Source organism: Lissotriton helveticus, chromosome 3_1 (assembly GCF_964261635.1).
Source record: "Lissotriton helveticus chromosome 3_1, aLisHel1.1, whole genome shotgun sequence".
NCBI lineage: Eukaryota > Metazoa > Chordata > Amphibia > Caudata > Salamandridae > Lissotriton > Lissotriton helveticus.
In genome coordinates this window covers 228,975,631-228,995,394 of record NC_136061.1, presented here as the reverse complement: position 1 = coordinate 228,995,394, position 19,764 = coordinate 228,975,631, and the positions used below count along the sequence as shown (strand labels likewise).

The following is a 19,764-nucleotide window of genomic DNA, read 5'->3' as shown; positions in this document are numbered from 1 at the left end:
ACATGATTAAAAACATATAATAAGGTGACCAGCTGTATGTTCATTGCCTATCCTGCGTGGGTGGACTAAGGCCTTCCCTGGCATAAGCTAAACCCCTATGGATCTGTCTTTTGCCAGTGTGCCCACTGCCAGACCAGGGCTGCTGCACTTTTGCTTTAAAGCATTTTTATGTCACGCACATAATAAAAGAGATCATAGCACCATAAGAGCAAACAAGCTTTTGAAGCACTGTGAAGTAATAGTCAGCTCAAGCTCTTTTCAGTAGGTTATGACTTTCAAATGTGATGCCCTTAAACTCCCATCGACCCAATCCACGCTCCAACTGGGCCGCTACATCCCCTGTATGCTTTCAAGTAAGTTTTAATTTCGGTGAGCATGAGCCAGTAAACACAGCACAGTGAAGGGGGTTCACAGCAGTGCATTAAGCATTCTCTTGCTAAAGCTGACAGAACACTTGTCTAATTTTTTCTTACTGAGCTAAAGAAAGTGACAAAGGCTCACAAGAGCCCTGGTTAATCTTAAATTCCGTGCAATGCTTTGTTTTCTCTGAGGCCATAGGTCGCAAGGGCAGTGCCAGGAGTCACAGGAGGTAAGCCAGCTACGACTCCTGGTGACCCTTAAATGATGTCCATGCCTAGAGGCCCCTACCCCTGCACAAAAGGGGCAGCAGGGGCCTGCGATACACCCCATGCATGATAAGTGGTGGTTCTAGGGCTGCATCTTTGAGATCTCCAGCTGATATGCACATTGTGGATGTCAGTAGGGTGTGCATCTGTTGCACCAGTCTCTGATGTGCAGAGTGTCGACAAAGTTGGAAGTTACTATGTGCAAATCCTCCGCAAAACCCTCAAATGGATCCCCCCCCCAACTGCAGAAAGATCGTCACCCACGCGCTCATAACCAGCAGACTGGACTACGGCAACGCCCTATACACCGGAATTAACAGAACCCTTCTACACAAACTCCAAACCATCCAGAATGCCGCAGCCAGACTCGTCCTCTGTACACCGCGTCACAAACACATTGCCCGTCACCTACGAGACGTTCACTGGCTCCCCGTTGAGAAGAGGGTCACCTTCAAACTCCTCACCCACGCCTACAAATCCCTCAACAACATCGGACCCAAATACCTCAACGAGAGAATATCCTTCCATGTACCTAAGAGGAACCTCCGCTCCGCCGACCTCGCCCTGGCAGTGGTCACCCGTATCTGCAGAAAAAGAACAGGTGGGAGGGCCTTCTCCTACATTGCAGCAAAAACCTGGAACGAGCTCCCGGTGAACATCAGACGCTCCGCGACCCTGCACACGTTCAGGAAGGATCTCAAGACCTGGCTCTTCCACTGATCCAGAGCTGCTTTATTTCCCCCCTCCCCCCTCCAGCATCGAGACCCACACAGGTGAGTAGTGCGCTTTACAAACCCCTGTTGATTGATTGATTGTTTGGGGAACATGGTCTGAGGTTTAATCAATCTATGGAGACGGATGTCTACCTCACATAATTTAATGAAGAAAATAGGATTGACAAAGCCAGTACATCTCTCTTCAATTTGCTGATGTGGGCAAATGAACTATCTGCGAAGGGCGTAGCTAGAAAATTAAAGTATTCCCCACTTTGAAATAAAATCTCTCACAACACAAATCAAATGAGCTGACCCCTCCCTAGAACAGCTCCCCTATTTCTACCATTCAAGGATCTATCCGTTCATCCTTTTACTCTTCCTCCCACCCGCTGATATCTAGTATTTCGTCTTTTCAGTCTTACATTCATTCATGTTTTCATCCATCATTCAGTCTATCCACATGTCATCAATCCATTCACTGATCCATCCAATTAGGGGAGAGGAGTTGGCCTAACGGCTAGGGCAGTCGACCTCGAATCTGGGTAAGTGGGTTCGAGTCTCGGCAACGACGCTGAACATACTGTGATTCTGGGCAAATCACTTAATCTCCCCATGCCTAACAAAAAAAAAACACAAAAAAATGAATGTCTCCTCATGTAACGCAACTGGTGCTATGTAAAGCGTCTGATACCCAATACCTTTGGGTCAAGTTTGCACTATATAAAACTCTGTAAAATAAATTTTAAAAATCCATTCACTCTGCCATCCATCAGACCAACCTATCTATCTTTTTACTCTGCCATCCTTTCACCTGTCCATCCAGCTTTCCATCCATCCCTTTATTCTGCCATCCTTTCTCCTGTCCGTCCACCTATCCATCCATCCCTTTACTCTGGCATCCTTTCGCCTGTCCATCCAACTAACCATCCATCCCTTTACTCTGCCATCCTTTCACCTGTCCATCCAGCTTTCCATCCATCCCTTTACTCTGCCATCCTTTCTCCTGTCCGTCCACCTATCCATCCATCCCTTTACTCTGGCATCCTTTCGCCTGTCCATCCAACTAACCATCCATCCCTTTACTCTGCCATCCTTTCACCTGTCCATCCACCTATCCATCCATCCCTTTACTCTGCCATCCTTTCACCAGTCCATCCACCTATCCATCCATACCTTTACTCTACCATCCTTCCACCTGTCCATCGACCTATCTATTCACTTATCCCTCCATCCCTTTACTCTACCTTCCTTTTACCTGTACATCCACCTATCCCTTTCCTGTGCCATCCTTTCAATTGTCCATCCACCAATCCATTCACTCACTCATCTATCCATTCACCTGTCCATCCACCGATCCAGTCATTCATCAATCAATCAATCGTACATTTGTAGAGTGCGCTACTCACCCGGGAGTGTCTCAAGGCGCTGAGGGGGGTGGGCTGCTACTGTTCGAACAACCAGGTCTTGAGGAGTCTCCTGAAGGTCATCATGTCCTAGGTCTTTCGCAGGTGGATGGGGAGGGTGTTCCATGTCTTGGCGGCGAGGTGAGAGAAGGATCTGCCGCCGGCGGTCGTTCGGTGGATGCGTGACACAGTGGCGAGGGTGAGGTCAGCAGAGCGAAGCTGGCGGTTGGGAATGTAGAAGGTGAGGCGTTTGTTGAGGTATGCTGATTCGGCATTGTGGAATGCTTTGTGGGTGAGGAGCTTGAAGGTGATCCTCTTGTTGACGGGGAGCCAGTGCAGGTCCCTCAGATGGGCAGTGATGTGGCTGTGGCGGGGGATGTCGAGGATGAGGCGTGCAGAGGCGTTCTGTATGCGTTGAAGTCTCTTCTGGAGTTTAGCCGAGGTTCCCGCGTAGAGGGTGTTGCCGTAGTCTTGCCTGCTGGTGACGAGGGCCTGGGTGACCGTCCTTCTGGTCCCGGTGGGGATCCGTCTGTAGATCTTGCGAAGCATACGGTGGGTGTTGAAGCAGGAGAAGGAGACGACGTTGACTTGCTGGGTCATTGACAGAGATGAGTCCAGGATGAACACCAGATTGCGTGCGTGTTTGGTGCGAGGCCGGCCACCAGGAGTCGTCCCAGGCGGAGGGGGTGGAGCCGAGGATGAGGACCTCCCATCTTGTCCGAGTTCAGTTTCAGGTGACTACTCTTCATCCATTCGATGACGGCCTCCATTCCATTGTGGAAGTTGGTTTTGGCGGTGTCTATGGTGAGGGAGAGGATCAGCTGGGTGTCGTCTGCACATGAGATGATGTTGAGGTTGTGCGATCGGACGATGTTGGCGAGCGGTGTCATGTAGACGTTGAAGAGGGTCTGGCTGAGGGATGATCCTTGAGGTACGCTGCAGGTGATCTTGGTGGCTTTGGATCGGAATGGCGGGGTTCTGCCGATGAGGAAGGAGGTGATCCAGGGCTTTGTCGCGGATCCCTGCTTCGTGGAGGCATGTGCGTAGGGTGTGGTGGCAGACGGTGTCGAAGGCGGCCGAGAGGTCTAGGAGGATGAGGGCCGCGGTTTCACCGTTGTCCAGCAGGCCCTGATGTCGTCGGTGGCGGCGATGAGGGTGATTTCGGTGTTGTGGTTGCTGCGGAATCCGGATTGGATGAGTCCAGGGTGTTGTTACCTTCGAGGAAGCTGGTCAGTTGTCTGTTGACTATCTTCTCGATGACTTTCGCCAGGAACGGGAGCAGGGAGATGGGCCGGAAGTTCTTGAGGTCCTTAGGGTCTGCCTTGGGTTTCTTGAGTAAGGAGTTTATCTCTGCATGTTTCCAGCTTTCTGGGAAGGTGGCGGTCTCGAATGAGCTGTTGAAGATCTTTCGGAGTTGGGGTGCAATGATGGAGCTTGCTTTGTTGAAGATGTGGGGGGCAGGGGTCTGACGGTGATCCGGAGTGGATGGTGTTCATGGTTTTGATGGTGTCTTTGTCGTTGACGTGGTTCCAGGAGGTCAGGAGGCCAGTGTGGCTGGTGGGCGGTGAGTCTAGGGTGTCAGCGGTTGTCGGGGGGTCTGGATGTTGAAGCTGTCATGGATGTCTTTGATCTTGCGGTGGAAGAAGGTGGCTAGGGAGTTGCAGAGGTCTTGTTACGGCGGGATCTCGTTGGAGCTGGGGTTGGCGAGTTCCTTCACGATGTTGAAGAGCTCTTTGCTGTTGTGTGCGTCGTTGTCGATGCGTTCCTTGAAGAAGGTCCTTTTGGCGGTTCAAATGAGTTGGTGGTGCCTGCGTCTGGCGTTCTTGAGGGCTGTGAGGTTGTCCTGTGTTTGCTCATGGCGCTATTTCTTCTCTAGTCTTCGGCAGGTCTGCTTGGATGCCTGGAGGTCGGCGGTGAACCAGATGGCCCTTGTGTCGGTGCGTATATTTGCGGGTTTCTTGATCGGGCGAGATTGTTGGCGCAGTCGTCGATCAATTGCCTGAGGTTGCGGGCGGCTGTGTCGGTGTTGGTGTGGTCGGTTGTTGGGTCTCAGACGAGGGTGGTGATTACCTGGTGACCTTGTTCCAGCTGCGGTGGGGGATTCTTTGCTGGTGGTTGTGTGCAGTGGTTTTCTTGAAGGAGAAGTGGATGCAGCGGTGGTCAGTCCAATGGAGTTCGGTGGTGTGGCTGAAGGTGACGTGGTTGCTGGGGGAGAAAATGGGGTCGAGCATGTGTCCGGCGGAATGGGTGGGTGTCGTGACGAGCTGTTTGAGACCGAGGTTGGCGAGGTTGTCCAGTAGTGTGGTGGAGTTGCTGTCATCGGCTTTCTCGAGGTGGTAGTTTAGGTCTTCAAGGTGGATGTAGTCTGTGGAGGCCAGGGCGTGCGCGCTGATGACGTCTGTGATGGAGTCGCTGAACTGTGGCCGGGGCCCAGGAGGTCTGTACATGAGGGTTCCTCTGAGGGTGGTGTTGGGATCGATGTGGATCTGGAAGTGCAGGTGTTTGGCAGTGCTAAGGTTGTCTTCAGTGTTGGTCGAGATCCTGAGGGTATTCTGTGGACGATGACGATTCCTCCTCCCGGTCTATTGGTGTGGTCCCTGTGGGTGATCTTGTAGCCATCCTGGATGGCTATGGCATCGTCGGATGCCAATGAGGTGTTCATCCAGGTCTCCGTTAGGAAAGGGACGTCCGGGGAGGATGAATCGAGCAGGTCCCAGAGTTCGATGGTGTGCCTGTGGACGGAGCGGGTGTTGAGCAGTATGCATCTGAGATGGTTGTAGCCTGTCTTGTTCGGGGTGGCAGGACGTGCTGGTGTACGCTGGCTGGTGAAGCTGCAGTTTCGGCAGGTGAAAGGTCCGTGGGTGCGCTTCAAGGTGGGTTGGAAGCAGGTTGTAGATCGGCCGGTGTTGAGTGCGTGGAGGAGGTTAGCATCGTAGCGGCGTCTGGTGTTGTGGCGCTCGAGGAGACTAGGGGGTCTGGCGCTGGGCGCGGTCCAGGCACGGACTGGCGCAGAAGGGCTTGCCTTAGGCGTGCCAGCGGCGCGCCCACTGCGCGCGTCCACTGCTGCCATTAAGAAGGGGAGGTGGGAGGGAGGAGCGGCTGGGAGGATGAATTGGCGAATGGGGGAGCGGGGCGTAGCTGCAGGGGACGCAGCGGTGGGAAAAAACGGAGTGCAGCGGGGGAGAAGGAACCAGGGGGTTACAGGGAACAAAAATAAAAATAAAATTCAACAGATAGAGTGAAATCAGCAGATGAGGCAACATACAATAACAAGGAAAGCAATGAAATGCAGAGCAAAGAAAGTATTGGAAGCGAGGACAGCCACAAGGGCTCGAACTTGCTGCAGCAGCGGGCGGAGGGCACAGGCACAGACAGGTGGAGCTAGCTGTGCGGCGTGGGGAGCGACCTGCCTGAGTACAGGGTCACGGGTCGCTCTCCTCACCGTGCAGCTGCCGCCATTAAGAATGGGATCCATCCATCATTTTACTCTGCCACCCTTTTACCTGTGTATCCATCTATCCATTCATTCAGTCCTTCATCCACCTGCCCACTCATTTATCAGCCCACTGATTCATCCTACTCACTCCCTCCTTTCATTCACCATTCCTTCTATTCAGTTTTTCTTCCTTCTCTCTCTTTTCTATTTACCCATCTTTTGTTTGTCCTTGGGCTGAAGAGACTCCTAAAGAGCCCAGCCCCGCTGTAGCTGCCGAGCTGGGTGTTCAGGGCACCCCTGCTATTTGTGCCATGTATCTGTCCAACCTGCAGCGCCAAAAGTTCAGAGAATAAAAGACTGGGCACAGTGAATGAGACAGGTGGCAGAGAGACATAAAAACAGTCCCACACGTTTGTGCTTTTACCAATTAAATCTAAACTTACTAGCTTTGTCAATGATTGAAAAATTGCAATGCTTGAAAAATTGCCCTGGTAAACCTTGAGGGGCATCTAAGTCTCGAGTGAACGTTTTCAACTGGATAGTGTGATTAAATCACCTATGGTTTCCAGAGATCTAGCTCTTCGGTATGAGCTAACTACCCTACAGAATACCTGGTTACATTTACTAAAAGGATGCATTTTATATGACTTTGTTGCATGGAGTTTGTAGATTGTGGAGGTGCCTACACGGTGATGCGGAAATACAGGATCATGATGGCGAATGGAAATTGCTAAGAATAAAAAAAATTCTATTCTATTATTATTTATCAGGTAAGCTGGTTGGAAGGTATTACGATGAGTCTGGGAGGGCGACGGAGGCGCTAAAAGCGGCCGATGAAGTCGCGGAGGAAGGACTGAAGCAGAATGCCCAGAGCGAGGAGGAGAAGAAGCACTTTCCACCTTGTAACTCGGAATGGACCTCCAGCACCGGCACCAGAGTCTGGTGTTCGAAGCAGAGGTAAGGTGCTGTTTATGATACAAGGCTGTGAGGAGCGTAGGACATGCACTAGTATTCTACAATTACACAACTGGAAATCCAGAGCTGGGGCTGATCATATGTACTTCGGTGAATTTATAGAAATATTTTTAAAAGGCTTGGAATTCAACATGTAAATGACACACTGTGCAGTTTATACTTCTACATTTGCAACTTTTACATCGTTTTTGGACGTGTGCCTCCATTGCCATGTGGTTTATGCAAAACGTACTCATTTTGTAATGTACACGCATTTTCTAATTCTTCATAGGCTTAATTTGTGCTTTCCACATATTAGGTATTCATAAAATGTGGAAAATTGCTGATTCTAAAAAAAATGTAACATTGCTGTTTATTCCCTCTAGTCTGTTTAACATGAGTACACACATGCAGACACAATTTGGCAGGGTAGTGCCATTGCGCACATTTTCTTTACCACTGACGCCAGGTGCGTTTGGGTGTGTAAGCTAGATGTTTAGGCAGATGCTGGAAGTGGATGCCTTAATGTTTGTGAATGTCAAAAAGTATAGCCTTTCCCTGTCCACACCCGATTCTCTTCCCGAGATGCTGGCTTTAATAGTCCCAGTTGAATTTTACTTCATCGTAATCTACACGTAACTTGTGTACATTATCCTCACACATATATTAAAATGGTATGTGTACGTTACACTTTTCTTTAACAGCATACAACAGTGATATTTTACTATGGATTCCCAAATGGGTATGTTTTATTCAAATGATGGAAGAATATGAATGTAGGGGCAGTTCTACTTTCATCTAGTAGGTATGACCATACTTTGAACACATACTGGGAAAGCTCTTATCTGAACCCTTCCCCACTGCCCTGTCCACCTTGCACGTTAACCTCTTCTAAATATTGGACGATCAGTATAGCAATAAAGTTATTAAAAACCCCAAAGCCCACCGACCTGTCTCTCCAACACATTTAACTCCCTACTGGTGCTTGCAGCCATAAACAATAGAACACCAACAGAACACACCTGGCACGTGAAGCATATGGTCTAGTTAGAGGGTATACAGCGTTAGGTGTTATCTTTCCCAAATTACTCATCCCTGTTTAAATCACCAACCACCTGTGCAAATAGAGGCTCAAATATCTTTCTATTCCAATTTGGCATTCGACAAGTGTGGAACTGAATCAGTGGCTGGACTGGAAAATGGTGCAAACATTAAACAGTCAGTAAGAATTAGTGAGTTGTTGTTCTGTTCATTTTTAGCTTATTGTAAAGAAACATTATCTCCTTTGAGTATGTCACCAAGTCTCAAAGGTTATGCGGTGTCATTCCCAGTAATGTTATCATGGGGGTTAAAGTGCACCTTGTTTAATGCTTCTGCTGCGCCCATGACTTTGCTAAACTATAACAACTGCTTGTAGCTCAGCGTGGAGACTGTTGCCACGGCCGCACCTTCCCAAGGTAAGTGATTAACCTTAGAGAGCCTGCATGGAAAAGCACATGATCCTGTGAGTGAGGTCGCCTCTAGTCAGAGACGGTAGTGCAGGGAATTTGCCCTTATGAGCCCAAAATCCTAGGCTGGAGCAAGCCTGCAATTAATTCCTCTACTGACTTTTAAGGGTCAACAGCGGAAAATACATCACTGAACCGCTTTGAGAAATTTTCTGTGGATAATATACAGGTACTTGCATCAACCTTTTTTGAAAGCGCAAACGGTGCGATTCGCAAACATCAGCCGTTTGCGCCCGCAAAAAGGGCTTCTGTGATGCATCAAACAGTCAGGCTCTCGCAATTTAAGAAATCGCAATTTATTGTGCTTTCTTAAATTGCGATTGCATTTAAGGAAGCAATGCATGATATCGCTAATAGCGATTTCGCTAATAGGGGCTGAGAATTACCATCAATTTGAACTTGATGGTAATTTGCTAAAGTGCATTTTTGAAAGTTGTAGGTTACACACACACATGCCCTTGGGGGGCATGTGTGTGCGCAACATGTGTGCACTGATCAATTTCAGGGGTGCAACAGGGTGTCCTTTTGACACCCTTGCACCCATGAAATTGCATGCGTAATATGCGAGTACCTATTGGGTACTTGCAAATTAATTGCTCATGCAATTTCCCATTCATTCCTATGGGCCTGTAAGCCCATAGGAATGAATGGGAAAGCATTCCTTAATTGCGACTCGCAATTTGCGACTCGCAATTAAGGAATGTTTGGGAATCGCTAATTTTATAGTGATTCCTATATGCATAGGCTTTCGGAATTCCTTAGTTGCAATTCCTTAATAATCGCAAATAAGGAATAGCAAAAGCCTACATTGATGCATATGCCCCATAGTCCTTTGTAAAAAACTCCGTCATCCACTGAATATTCCATGGCCAAGGACCTAAACTTTTAGCCACCTTGGCTAAGCATTCAGCTCATCCACTCTACAGTTACTACAGATTCCACACTACTGAATATTATCTTTGGACAAGGAGTTCACACTTCCCGCCGCCTGCTTAGGAAATTCTGTTCCATGGGAAATTTCACCAAAAGTTACACTTGCCTATCTGTGATTGTACTCCACCAGCCCTGAAGCCCCTTACATATAATTGTCAAGCACCATTAGAGCGGTATGCAGTATTGTCTTCATTATATGTCTGTTGACAATGAGAAAGCACAGATTCGTATGACTGGCATCATCACTTGGTTTGCAAGTAGTGGGTAATAAGCCACTTCTAAACCAGTGCTCAGTTCAGTCCCACCATTTGCAATTAACAGCCAGAGCACTGTACATGATCCGAGTGCTTCATTTACTCCCATATTTTGAAGTTATAAAGTCTGTGGTAACACGTGGTCTGACTCGTTACTTAATTAAACAAGCATTGGCATAGCCAATAGGTCTCGCCTTTGGGACCTTATAAGTGCTTAGCCATGCAACAGTTGATGTTGTTGCACCAAGGATATTGTGCTGCGTAACTAAACACTTATAAGGTCCCAAAGGCGAGACCTATTGGCTATGCCAATGCTTTTTTTTATTTATTTAAAGGACAAGCAGTGCTATCAGGTTCTGGCTGCCACTTAGTCCACCGCATCCCACGTAGATGCTGCAGCCATCTTTGAATGATTTTAAAGCCAATTAAGAAAAGCTTCAAAGAGGCCTTAACGGGCCGCAGCTTCAAATAATTACTCGCTTTGGAAAAGCTTCCGATTAGCGTCAAAACATCCCCGTTTTAAACTTCTACCCAATCAAGATTATACATGAAGTTGAAATTAATTGTAGCAGTTGGCATCTGCTACTGGATGCACATGACCCTGGGAAAACAAATATTTTTTATTAACTTAAATTAATTATGCGTTGAGTCGGAAAACAGGGCCCCGGAAGCAGAGCAGCGCCTTCTCACCAGTAGCTGCGCGAGAGAGCGCAAGAGAGAGAGAGCGAGAGAGAAGAGGGGTAGAGAAGGGGTAGAAGAGTGGTAGAGAAGGGGTAGAAGAGGGGTAGAGGGGTAGAAGAGGAGGGGGTAGAGGGATAGTAGAGGGGTAGAAGAGGGGGTAGAAAGGTAGAAGAGGGTTAGTAGGGGGTAGAGGGGTAGAAGGGTAAAGGGGTAGTAGAGGGGGGAGAGGGTAGAGTGGTAGAAAAGGGGTAGACGAGGGTTAGAAGAGGAATAGATGGTTAGAAGAGTGGTAGTACAAGGGTTGTACAGGGGTAGAAGGGGGGTCGTAGGGGGTAGTGGGGTAGAGGTGTACAAGGGTAGAAGAGGGGTCGTAGGGGGTAGAGCGGTAGAGGGGTGGTAGTGGGGTAGAAGGGTAAAGGGGTAGTGGGGTAGAAGAGGGGTGGTAGAGGGTTAGAAGAGGGGTAGAGGCGTAGTAGAGGGTTAGAGGGGTAGAAGAGGAGTAGAAGAGGGGTTAGAAGAGGGGTAGAGGCGTAGTAGAGGGTTAGAGGGGTAGAAGAGGAGTAGAAGAGAGGTAGAGGGGTAGAAGAGAGGTAGAGGGGTAGGAGAGAGGTAGAGGGGTAGAAGAGAGGTAGAGGGGTAGAAGAGCGGTAGAGTAGGGGTAGAAGAGAGGTCTTTGGGGGTAGAGCGGTAGAGGGGTGGTAGTGGGTGAGAAGGGTAAAGGGGTAGTGGGGTAGAAGAGGGGTGGTAGAGGGTTAGAAGAGGGGTAGAGGCGTAGTAGAGGGTTAGAGGGGTAGAAGAGGAGTAGAAGAGAGGGGTTAGAAGAGGGGTAGAGGCGTAGTAGAGGGTTAGAGGGGTAGAAGAGGAGTAGAAGAGAGGTAGAGGGGTAGAAGAGAGGTAGAGGGGTAGGAGAGAGGTAGAGGGGTAGAAGAGAGGTAGAGGGGTAGAGGGGTAGAAGAGAGGTAGAGTAGGGGTAGAAGGGGGTAGAAGCGGGGTAGAGGGGTAGAAGGGTAAAGGGGTAGTAGAGGGGTAGAGAGGTAGAAGAGGGATTGAGGGGTAGAAGAGAGGTAGAGGGGTAGAAGAGAGGTAGAGGGGTAGGAGAGAGGTAGATGGGTAGAAGAGGGATAGAGAGGTAGAAGAGGGATAGAGGGGTAGAAGAGTAGATGAGAGGTAGGGGGGTAGGAGAGGGGTAGAGGGGTAGAAGAGAGGTAATGGGGTAGAAGAGAGGTAGAGTAGAGGTTGCGGGGTAGATGAGGGTTAGAAGGGGTAGAAGAGGGATAGAGGGGTAGAAGAGGGATAGAGGGGTAGAAGGATAAAAGAGGGGAAGAGGGGTAGAAAGGTAGTAGAGGGGTATTGGGGTAGAAGGGTAAAGGGGTGGTAGAGGGGCAGAGAAGTAGAAGAGGGGTAGAAGAGGTATAGAGGGGTAGAGAGGTAGAAGAGGGAAAAGGGGTAGAAGAGGGGTGTAAGGGGGTAGAGGGGTGGTATAAGGGTAAAGGGGTAGTAGAGGGGTAGAGGGATAGAAGCGTATAGGGGTAGTAGAGGGGGTATTGGGGTAGAAGGGTAGAAGATGGCTAGAGGGGTAGAAGGGTAATAGAGGGGTAGAAGAGGTGTAGAGGCGTAGTAGAGGGATAGAAGAGGAGTAGAAGAGAGGTAGAGGCGTAGTAGAGGGTTAGAAGAGGAGTAGAAGAGAGGTAGAGGAATAGAAGAGAGGTAGAAGGGTAGAAGAGTAGAAGAGAGATAGAGGGGTAGGAGAGATGTAGAGGGGTGGAAGAGATGTAGAGGGGTAGAAGAGAGGTAGAATAGAGGTTGAGGGGTAGAAGGGTTGTAGAGGGGAAGAAGCGGGTAGAGGAGGGGTAAAAAGGTAGAAGTGGTAGAGGGGTAGTAGAGGGGTATAGGAGTAGAAGAGGGGTAGAAGAGCGGTGGTAGAGGGTTAGTAGAGGGGTAGAAGAGGGGTAGAAGAGCGGTCGAGGGGTAGAAGAGGGGTAGAGCCGTGGTAGAGGGGTAGAGCCGTGGTAGAGGGGTAGAGCCGTGGTAGAGGAATAGAGCCGTGGTAGATGGGAGGAAGAGGGGTAGAGGCGTAGAAGAGAAGTAGAAGAGGGATGGTAGAGGGGTAGAGGGTAGAAGATGGGTAGAGGAATAGAGGGGTAGAAGAGAGGTAGGGGGAGAAGAGGGGTAGAAGAGGTGTAGAGCGGTAGAAGGGTAGAAGAGGGGTAAAGGGGTGGTAGAGGGGGATAGAAGAGGGGTAGTAGAGGGGTAGAGGGTAGAAGAGGGCTAGAAGAGGGATATAGGCGTAGAAGAGGGGTAGGGGGAGAAGAGGGGTAGAAGGGTAGAAGTGGGGTAGTAGAGGGGTAAAGAGTAGTAGAGGGGTAGAGGGGTGGTAGAGGGGTAGTGGGGTAGAAGGGTAAATGGGTGGTAGTGGGGTAGAAGAGGGGTAGAGGGGTGGTAGAAGGGTAGAAGAGGGGTAGAGGCGTAGTAGAGGGGTAGAAGAAGGGTAGAGGGGGAGAAGAGGGATAGAAAAAGGGTAGAGGGGTAGAACGGGGTAGAAGGGGTGAAGAGGGGTAGACGTGTAGAAGAGGGGTAGAAGGGTAGATGGGTAGTAGAGGTGTATGTATTGTAGAGGTGTAGAGGGAAATTAGAGGGGTAGAAGAGGGGTAAAAGAGAGGTAGAGGGGTAGAAGAGGGTTAGAGGAGAGGTAGAGAATAGAATAAGGGTAGAGGGGTAGAAGAGGGGTAGTAGATGGGTATAGGGGTAGATGGGTGGTAGAGGGGTAGAGAGATAGAGGGGTAGAAGAGGGGTAGAGTGATAGAAGCGGGGTTGAGGGGTAGAGAGGCAGAAGAGGGGGGTAGAGGGATAGAAGAAAGGTAGAGTAGAGGTAGAGGGGTAGATGAGAGGTAGAGATAGAGAGGGAAAGAAGGGGGGAAAAAAGCGGTGGAGAAGGAAGGCAGGTTAAGATGAGGACCATTGTGTGACAGGAGGCAATAAACCAAGTCGGAGGGGTGGGAGGTGCGGCCGGAGCACACACAGGGTTTCCCTTGCCCGAGCACACACAGCGTTTCCCTTGCAGGAGCGATCAAGGGCAACATCTGTTTGAAAGTTAATGACTAACAGATGGTTTCAAGGCTCCCTCCCGCAAGGGAATCGCCAAACGTGCACGCATTGCCATTGAAAGGTCTCCTCCTAAGCAACGCATGCGCGCTGTGTAGGCAAAACCTAAAAACATAAGTCCCAGGGCCATTGTCAGGAGGCCACTGTAGCTTACACCACCCTTGCCCCTGCTAGCGCTGCCAATGGCAGTACCAACACAACTAATCCCCACACTCCCTCCTACAAGTGTAGCAATTTACTTTTAATATACGGTAAAATGACTAATACCCGCTACCTAAGCTTTTTTTATAGCTTTGGGTAGCAGGTATTAGTCATTTTAATGTATGTTGAATAAAAACCTGTTGTTAAACTCATCACAAAATTAGACAAACAGCGCCACCATGTGGCAGGCTGTCATGGGTGCGTGTTGGGAATAAAGTGCCAATGGCAAGCACCGGAAACCACCATCTCAAATTAAGCATTGACTGCCTCAGTCCGTGCCTGACTCAGAGTAAGGACACACAGTAAACGAGGTTTCAGGCCCTAGGTAATTAATATTTCAAACAAGTGCTTCCTGCCCTGTATTGACTCCTGACTTCCTTCTGTTTTCTCAGTGGAGGAGTAGAGAGAGACTGGGTCGGAGTGCCTAGAAAACTGTACAAACCTGGTGCCAAAGACCATCGCTGCGTCTGTGTGCGGACAACCGGCCCTCCCACTGGACACCTCGAGCCGGCAGAACACAGTGACCGAGGGGACCTGGATGAGCCGACTCTGCAGGAGTACGAGGGCTGCCACGCGCTCTCCGAGTGGTGCGTGCTGAAGGACTGAGCAGCGAGGCCGCCTCGAGCGGGCCCTTCTAGAACATTCACGATGCTGCTTGGAAACACGGGGCTTTGTGACGTCTGCGGGGCAAGCCTGCCTATGACCCTATGGGTTTGTCTGTTACTTATCAGGTGCAAGGAAGCTAATGGTGCTGCTAATGAACTATGTGTCTTTGCGGGTGAATGGGGCCGGTACAGGGACATTTCGATTTTTATGTATTTTTTAATGCGATATGGTGTTGGCTAAATTATGTGTTTCACTCTAATACCAATCTATGAAAGAAGCGGAGTATTCATCATATTTTACATGTATGATTTTTTTTTCCGATTAAAAGAGACCAACAAACAAGTATACAGTCTTGAAGCATATATTTTCCATTAAACGGAATTTCGGTTTCTGCATATGTTTGAGAATTAAGTCACAAACAAAAGATGATGCAACCAGGTTCACGCACAATCTAAACAAAGATTTTAATACTGCCATGATCTAAAGGCAGTGTCACACAGTGGCGGGGAAGTGTTTTGCCCCCTTGCACAAGCTGTCCTTCTCCAGCCAGGCTCAGAGGCATCCATTGCTGCTTTTGAGTCAAGTCTGGTGCTTACGGCTGGTGGAACGAGAAGCCTTTTTTTTGGCCGACACAAGCAGCCCTTTTCTCATTTAAAATCAGTGCTCGGCAGAAAATCACAGGCGTTTCCAGCATGTTCAAGTTTGTGCTATTTTATTGATCACTTTGATGCCGTTTTTTCTTGTTAATAAATTAAGGTTGAGACTTTTCACTCCTTATAAACGATAAAATAATATTGATAAAGTCACACAAATCTTACATATTTACCGCATCATCAAATCGTGCTTGGTGAGTTTGAGTCACATTATATTATATAGCACATTTATCTAATATATTTAATAATGTCCCACGAGGACTTGGACCAATTTAACATACTATTCCACATTTCCTAGAAACACACACTTCCAACTGAATTGAGTGTTTCCTTATACCAGCTATAAAATTGTATAGAATAGCATTGACAATAATTGGAACCCCAGTTTGCCTTCCAATTTGTTGAAACTAACAGTCGAACCCTAGGCGAAACAGGGTGGCCATATAACACAGTAGGAACCATTTCTTCCATATAAGATAGAAAAAATGTGGGCACTAAATACCTGCCTTAATATGTATTAAATGTAATCAAACTTTCCATGAAGTAGTGACGTTAGTGATCATGTTCTCCTCATAGACCTTTCAATACAGGGAGCTTGAAAGAGTGACATTGAGATATATATACTTGAGTAATCTTGCCAGTTTCTCTGCTCACCAAACCAAACTATTAGATAAGAATGATTTCTCAAAAATCTTTTGAATTCATGTTAATTTTGAATTAGTTAGTTATGCAATAAGTAAACTGTAAGTCTAACTGGTAGAGCATTACTACTATTGTTCTGTCAAGGTTAACAAATGGTATGCATGCAATAGTACATTAATGTATGTTGAACTACCCTTAGGAGGACAAGATCTTGGATTTTTCAGGTTGTTCAGATAGAAAGAAAAACATGGAGGGCTAAAGTTCACCCCTGCTGGAGCCCATTGTCAATTGGTATCCCTGATCTTGCCCTATTGATCTAATTGCACCTGGGATGATGTCGAAGCATGCAATTCCCTTATAAGAAATGATAGACCCGACGCTATTCCTAAGGTCTTCAGCCTGTTCATCTAAAGCCTTCAGGTTGATGCATTTGGCATGTTTTGAGGGTAATGAAAATGAGAGTTGTCTGTCTTTGGCAGACATATGTATATAATCCATATTTCTAGAGCATAAACATTTGTGATGTACTGTGGGGGGTTGAATCTTCCGCTGTTTTCTGAATTGCTGGTGTGAAGGCGCAAGCCTTAAATGCAGAGGGATTGTGCCCCAGATTCTTCTAACTTAGCTCAAAACACCTTCCCATCGGGTTTCTTTGTTCTTTCACTTCTTTACTTGCAATCTAGACTGTCATGGCTTCTAATATTTTGATGGCCTCCAGAAAGATTAACTTGTTTTCTGCTAGGTAAAGTGATGTACTGTTGCACCACAACCAGCACCACAGCTTATCTTGCAGACAAGCTCAGCATCTCTAGTGGTTCTTGGCACACCTGCAGCTAGGACGCCATCCTACGGAAGACTTAGAAGAGTACAAAGAGAAAAAAAAAAACAAGGACGCTGGCCTTTTCCATCTACACACCCAATCAAGATAACCCCAACGCTGCTCCAATTTTGGAATGAGTTGAACATGCCCCTCTTTAAAGAACAATACATCATAATGCATTAACAGTCCACAAACCAGCTCCTTCTCCTAACTCTCATTGGCGTTATGCTTGCCTTTGACCTTGTACGGCACTCACCGACCTTAGGCTAGGTTTACTCTCTAGAAATACCACATTCAAACATACATGTTCCTTCCTAGTTTGTTTTGATGCAGATTTGGAGGGTAGCTAATGCAGTGGGAAAGAGGTAGTTAAACTACAGCAGTCCTTTAAAACATGCTGTGGTATAAAGCACTGTATTCAGTGGTGTTAGTTGTAATTTTGGAACACCAATGAGTAGGGTGTAGACACTGCCCACATGTGAGAGGGCCTGGCTCTGAAGTCTGTGTTTGGGTGTTAAGGTCCTCATTCAGTATGAGTGAGAGTTGATGTCGCTGTCTGGGTTTTCTTGGTGAAGTGGGTTTTGACCAAGAGGTCAGAGTTGCTGATTTATCTGACTGATATAAAATATTTACTATTAGCCTCAGAAGAGAAATTAGGCAAAAAGCTTGGCCTCCGATTAGAAGTAACAAGTAGAGGACCAAGATTTGAAGTATAAGGCCAGCAAGTTAGAGAGGCTAAGTGGCATATAGCAAAGCAAATTTTAGCCATTTGATTGGTTTATCTCTAGGTATTTACACAGCATTCATATTCGTATGGTAAGCTTTAGAGTACTGAGACACAAGTGTATATATTTCAGAGGTCAGCATTCTAAAAACCCCACCAACAATTCTATATCAACAAACTAGGTATATACATTAAAAAAAAACTTTTGCTAAAGATCTCTTTGTCAGTTTAGATATTATGACTAAGGGGGTTACCATGAAATTTCTAGATGTCCCCAAGGAAGTAAATCACCCTCGAAGCAACCACTGTTGAGTTTGTAATGGATGACAATCAGATTTACAGGATTTATTCAATAAAGACACCTTATCTTGCAAACAACTTAAGGGAGAAACAGTCAAACAAAGCAGTCCTTTTAGTCGGAGGATGTCCAATATCAATATTAGCTTGTACATTTAATATAAAACGAAAAAATATGAGCGCTATGTGTAAAATGTAAGTGATGAGAGGATGCTAATCAGGTAGTAGAAAATGATCTCACATTTCCAAAATGCTCCCAAAGTACCTACTTTTGGGAGCAGTGGCATTATTCCAATACATGTCTTAAAAGAAAAGTAACCCTTTTTACAGAATCACAGGGATGGGAGGGTACATTGGTTTGGGCACGAAAAAGAATACCACCTCCAGGTGGAAAAAATCTACTGAAGAACGCAAAGGTGTAAATCAAGAGGTGTGAATTGGAAAGAAAATATAGGAATGGTTGCACATTAATTTTGGCCCACCCACTCTGAGTATAACGGGCCCACTCCCAGATTTGACCATTTTACATCTCTGGATCAGCATGGAGTTATCAAACTTCTATCAGAGATTCGATCAGGCTCCCCTTTGGACCCCTGTCCAGTCTCTGTACTAAAACTGGTTCCAGAAATTATCGGGGAGGCTCTTGCCCCGCTGTTTGGCTCCATTTTTAACACTGGTCACTTCCCGGGTTCCTGGAAAACCGCGTCTATTCTTCCCCTGCTCAAGAAACCCAATTTGGATCCAAAGGACCCGAGTAATTACAGACCCATTTCTCGTCTTCCCTTCCCATAAAAGATGATTGAGAAGGCTATGAATGGCCAACTCAGCCTGTTCCTTCAGACCAGCTCTTTATTAGATACCATGCAGTTTGGATTCCGTGCGGAACATAGCACTGAGCTGGCATTAATACATTCTACAGCCGAGATCAGAGAGGGCTTAGATCAGGGTGGTGCCACCATACTCATCATGCTGGATCTCTTGGCTTCATTTGATACGGTCCATCATGAAGTTCTGATGGGAAGTCTATCAGCAGTCGGAGTCCAAGGCAAGGCCTGGGACCTCCTCAAATCGTTTTGGCCAGTAGAACACAAATGGTGGACCTCGGCAGGGATAGTTCTAAGCCCTTCTCACTTCCTTTGCAGAGTACCGCAAGGGTCCTCGCTCAGTCCGACCCTATTTAATGTATATGTCGCTCCGTTGGCAGCTCTGATCAGATCCTTTGGATTCCAGTTAACCTCCTACGCTGACGACACGCAAATCGTGTTGTCTATTCAAAAAGGGTCAGAGGTTGAGACTGGCTCAAAATGTCATAACTGTATGCAGGTGATTTCAGCCTGGATGGCGTCAAACTGTCTTAAACTTAATGCAGGCAAAACCGAGGTCGTTCTATTCGGGAATACTGCCAATCTCTGGACACCGGATTGGTGGCCGAATGCAATGGGCATGCCTCCAGTTCCGTGGGAAAGGGCGAAAAAACTAGGAGTGATCCTTGACTCGAAACTTGCCCTCGGTGATCAAATCAGCAGGGTCGTCTCATCCTGTTTTTTCATTCTTAGAATCCTGTGTAAAATTAAATTCCTACTCCCGGATGTCAGCCTGAAAACTACAGTCACAGCGCTCATTCTGTCACAGTTGGATTACTGCAACATTCTCTACATTAACATCCAGAAGAGACATTTGGTTAGACTCCAGATAATAAGACTAGCTAGGGTGGTAGGAGTTGTTGCCACTGCACCACCAAGGCATGGGACATCCTTCCCTTCCTTCTCAGAAACTCAACAGAGCTTCTCCCTTTTAGGAAAGGATAAAAACATGGCTATTTACTTAAAAGATCATCCTAGCTAACAGTCACAGATGTTCTATCGGTTGGTAGCGTACAGCGCCAGGACACATCCGGGTAACAGAGCGCTTTAAAAATTCCAGTAACATAACATAACATAACCCCATCTTGGAATTATATTAGTTTAGCATCGTCACTGTTCACCCTTCAAGTTATCATTTGTGCGAGAAAGCAGATTATTAGTTGGGGTGATTAGTAGTCCACCACAAGTAATAATGTCACTTTTACTGAGGTCCAGTAAAGGTTTCAGTAATTTAAACCTGAGCTCAACCCCTGGTAACTACTGCACAGAGCAGGCAGGCTTCTTTTAAGAAAGTGTGTAAGGCATTCAGAAGTACCAAAACATTTAAAAAGTAGAAAACACAACA

At 47.2% G+C, this 19,764-nt stretch overlaps 1 protein-coding gene across 1 annotated transcript in view; it reads left to right on the top strand.

Moving 5' to 3' along the window:
* Positions 1-14,763, top strand: part of CYB5D2 (cytochrome b5 domain containing 2) — an 85,101-nt gene extending 70,338 nt beyond the window's left edge. The window contains exons 3-4 of the mRNA XM_078679683.1: positions 6,952-7,138; positions 14,207-14,763. Of these exons, the coding sequence (XP_078535809.1) occupies positions 6,952-7,138; positions 14,207-14,420 (401 nt within the window). The 3' untranslated portion in view covers positions 14,421-14,763. The remainder of the gene's footprint in view (positions 1-6,951; positions 7,139-14,206) is intronic.
* The last annotated feature ends 5,001 nt before the right edge of the window (positions 14,764-19,764 follow it).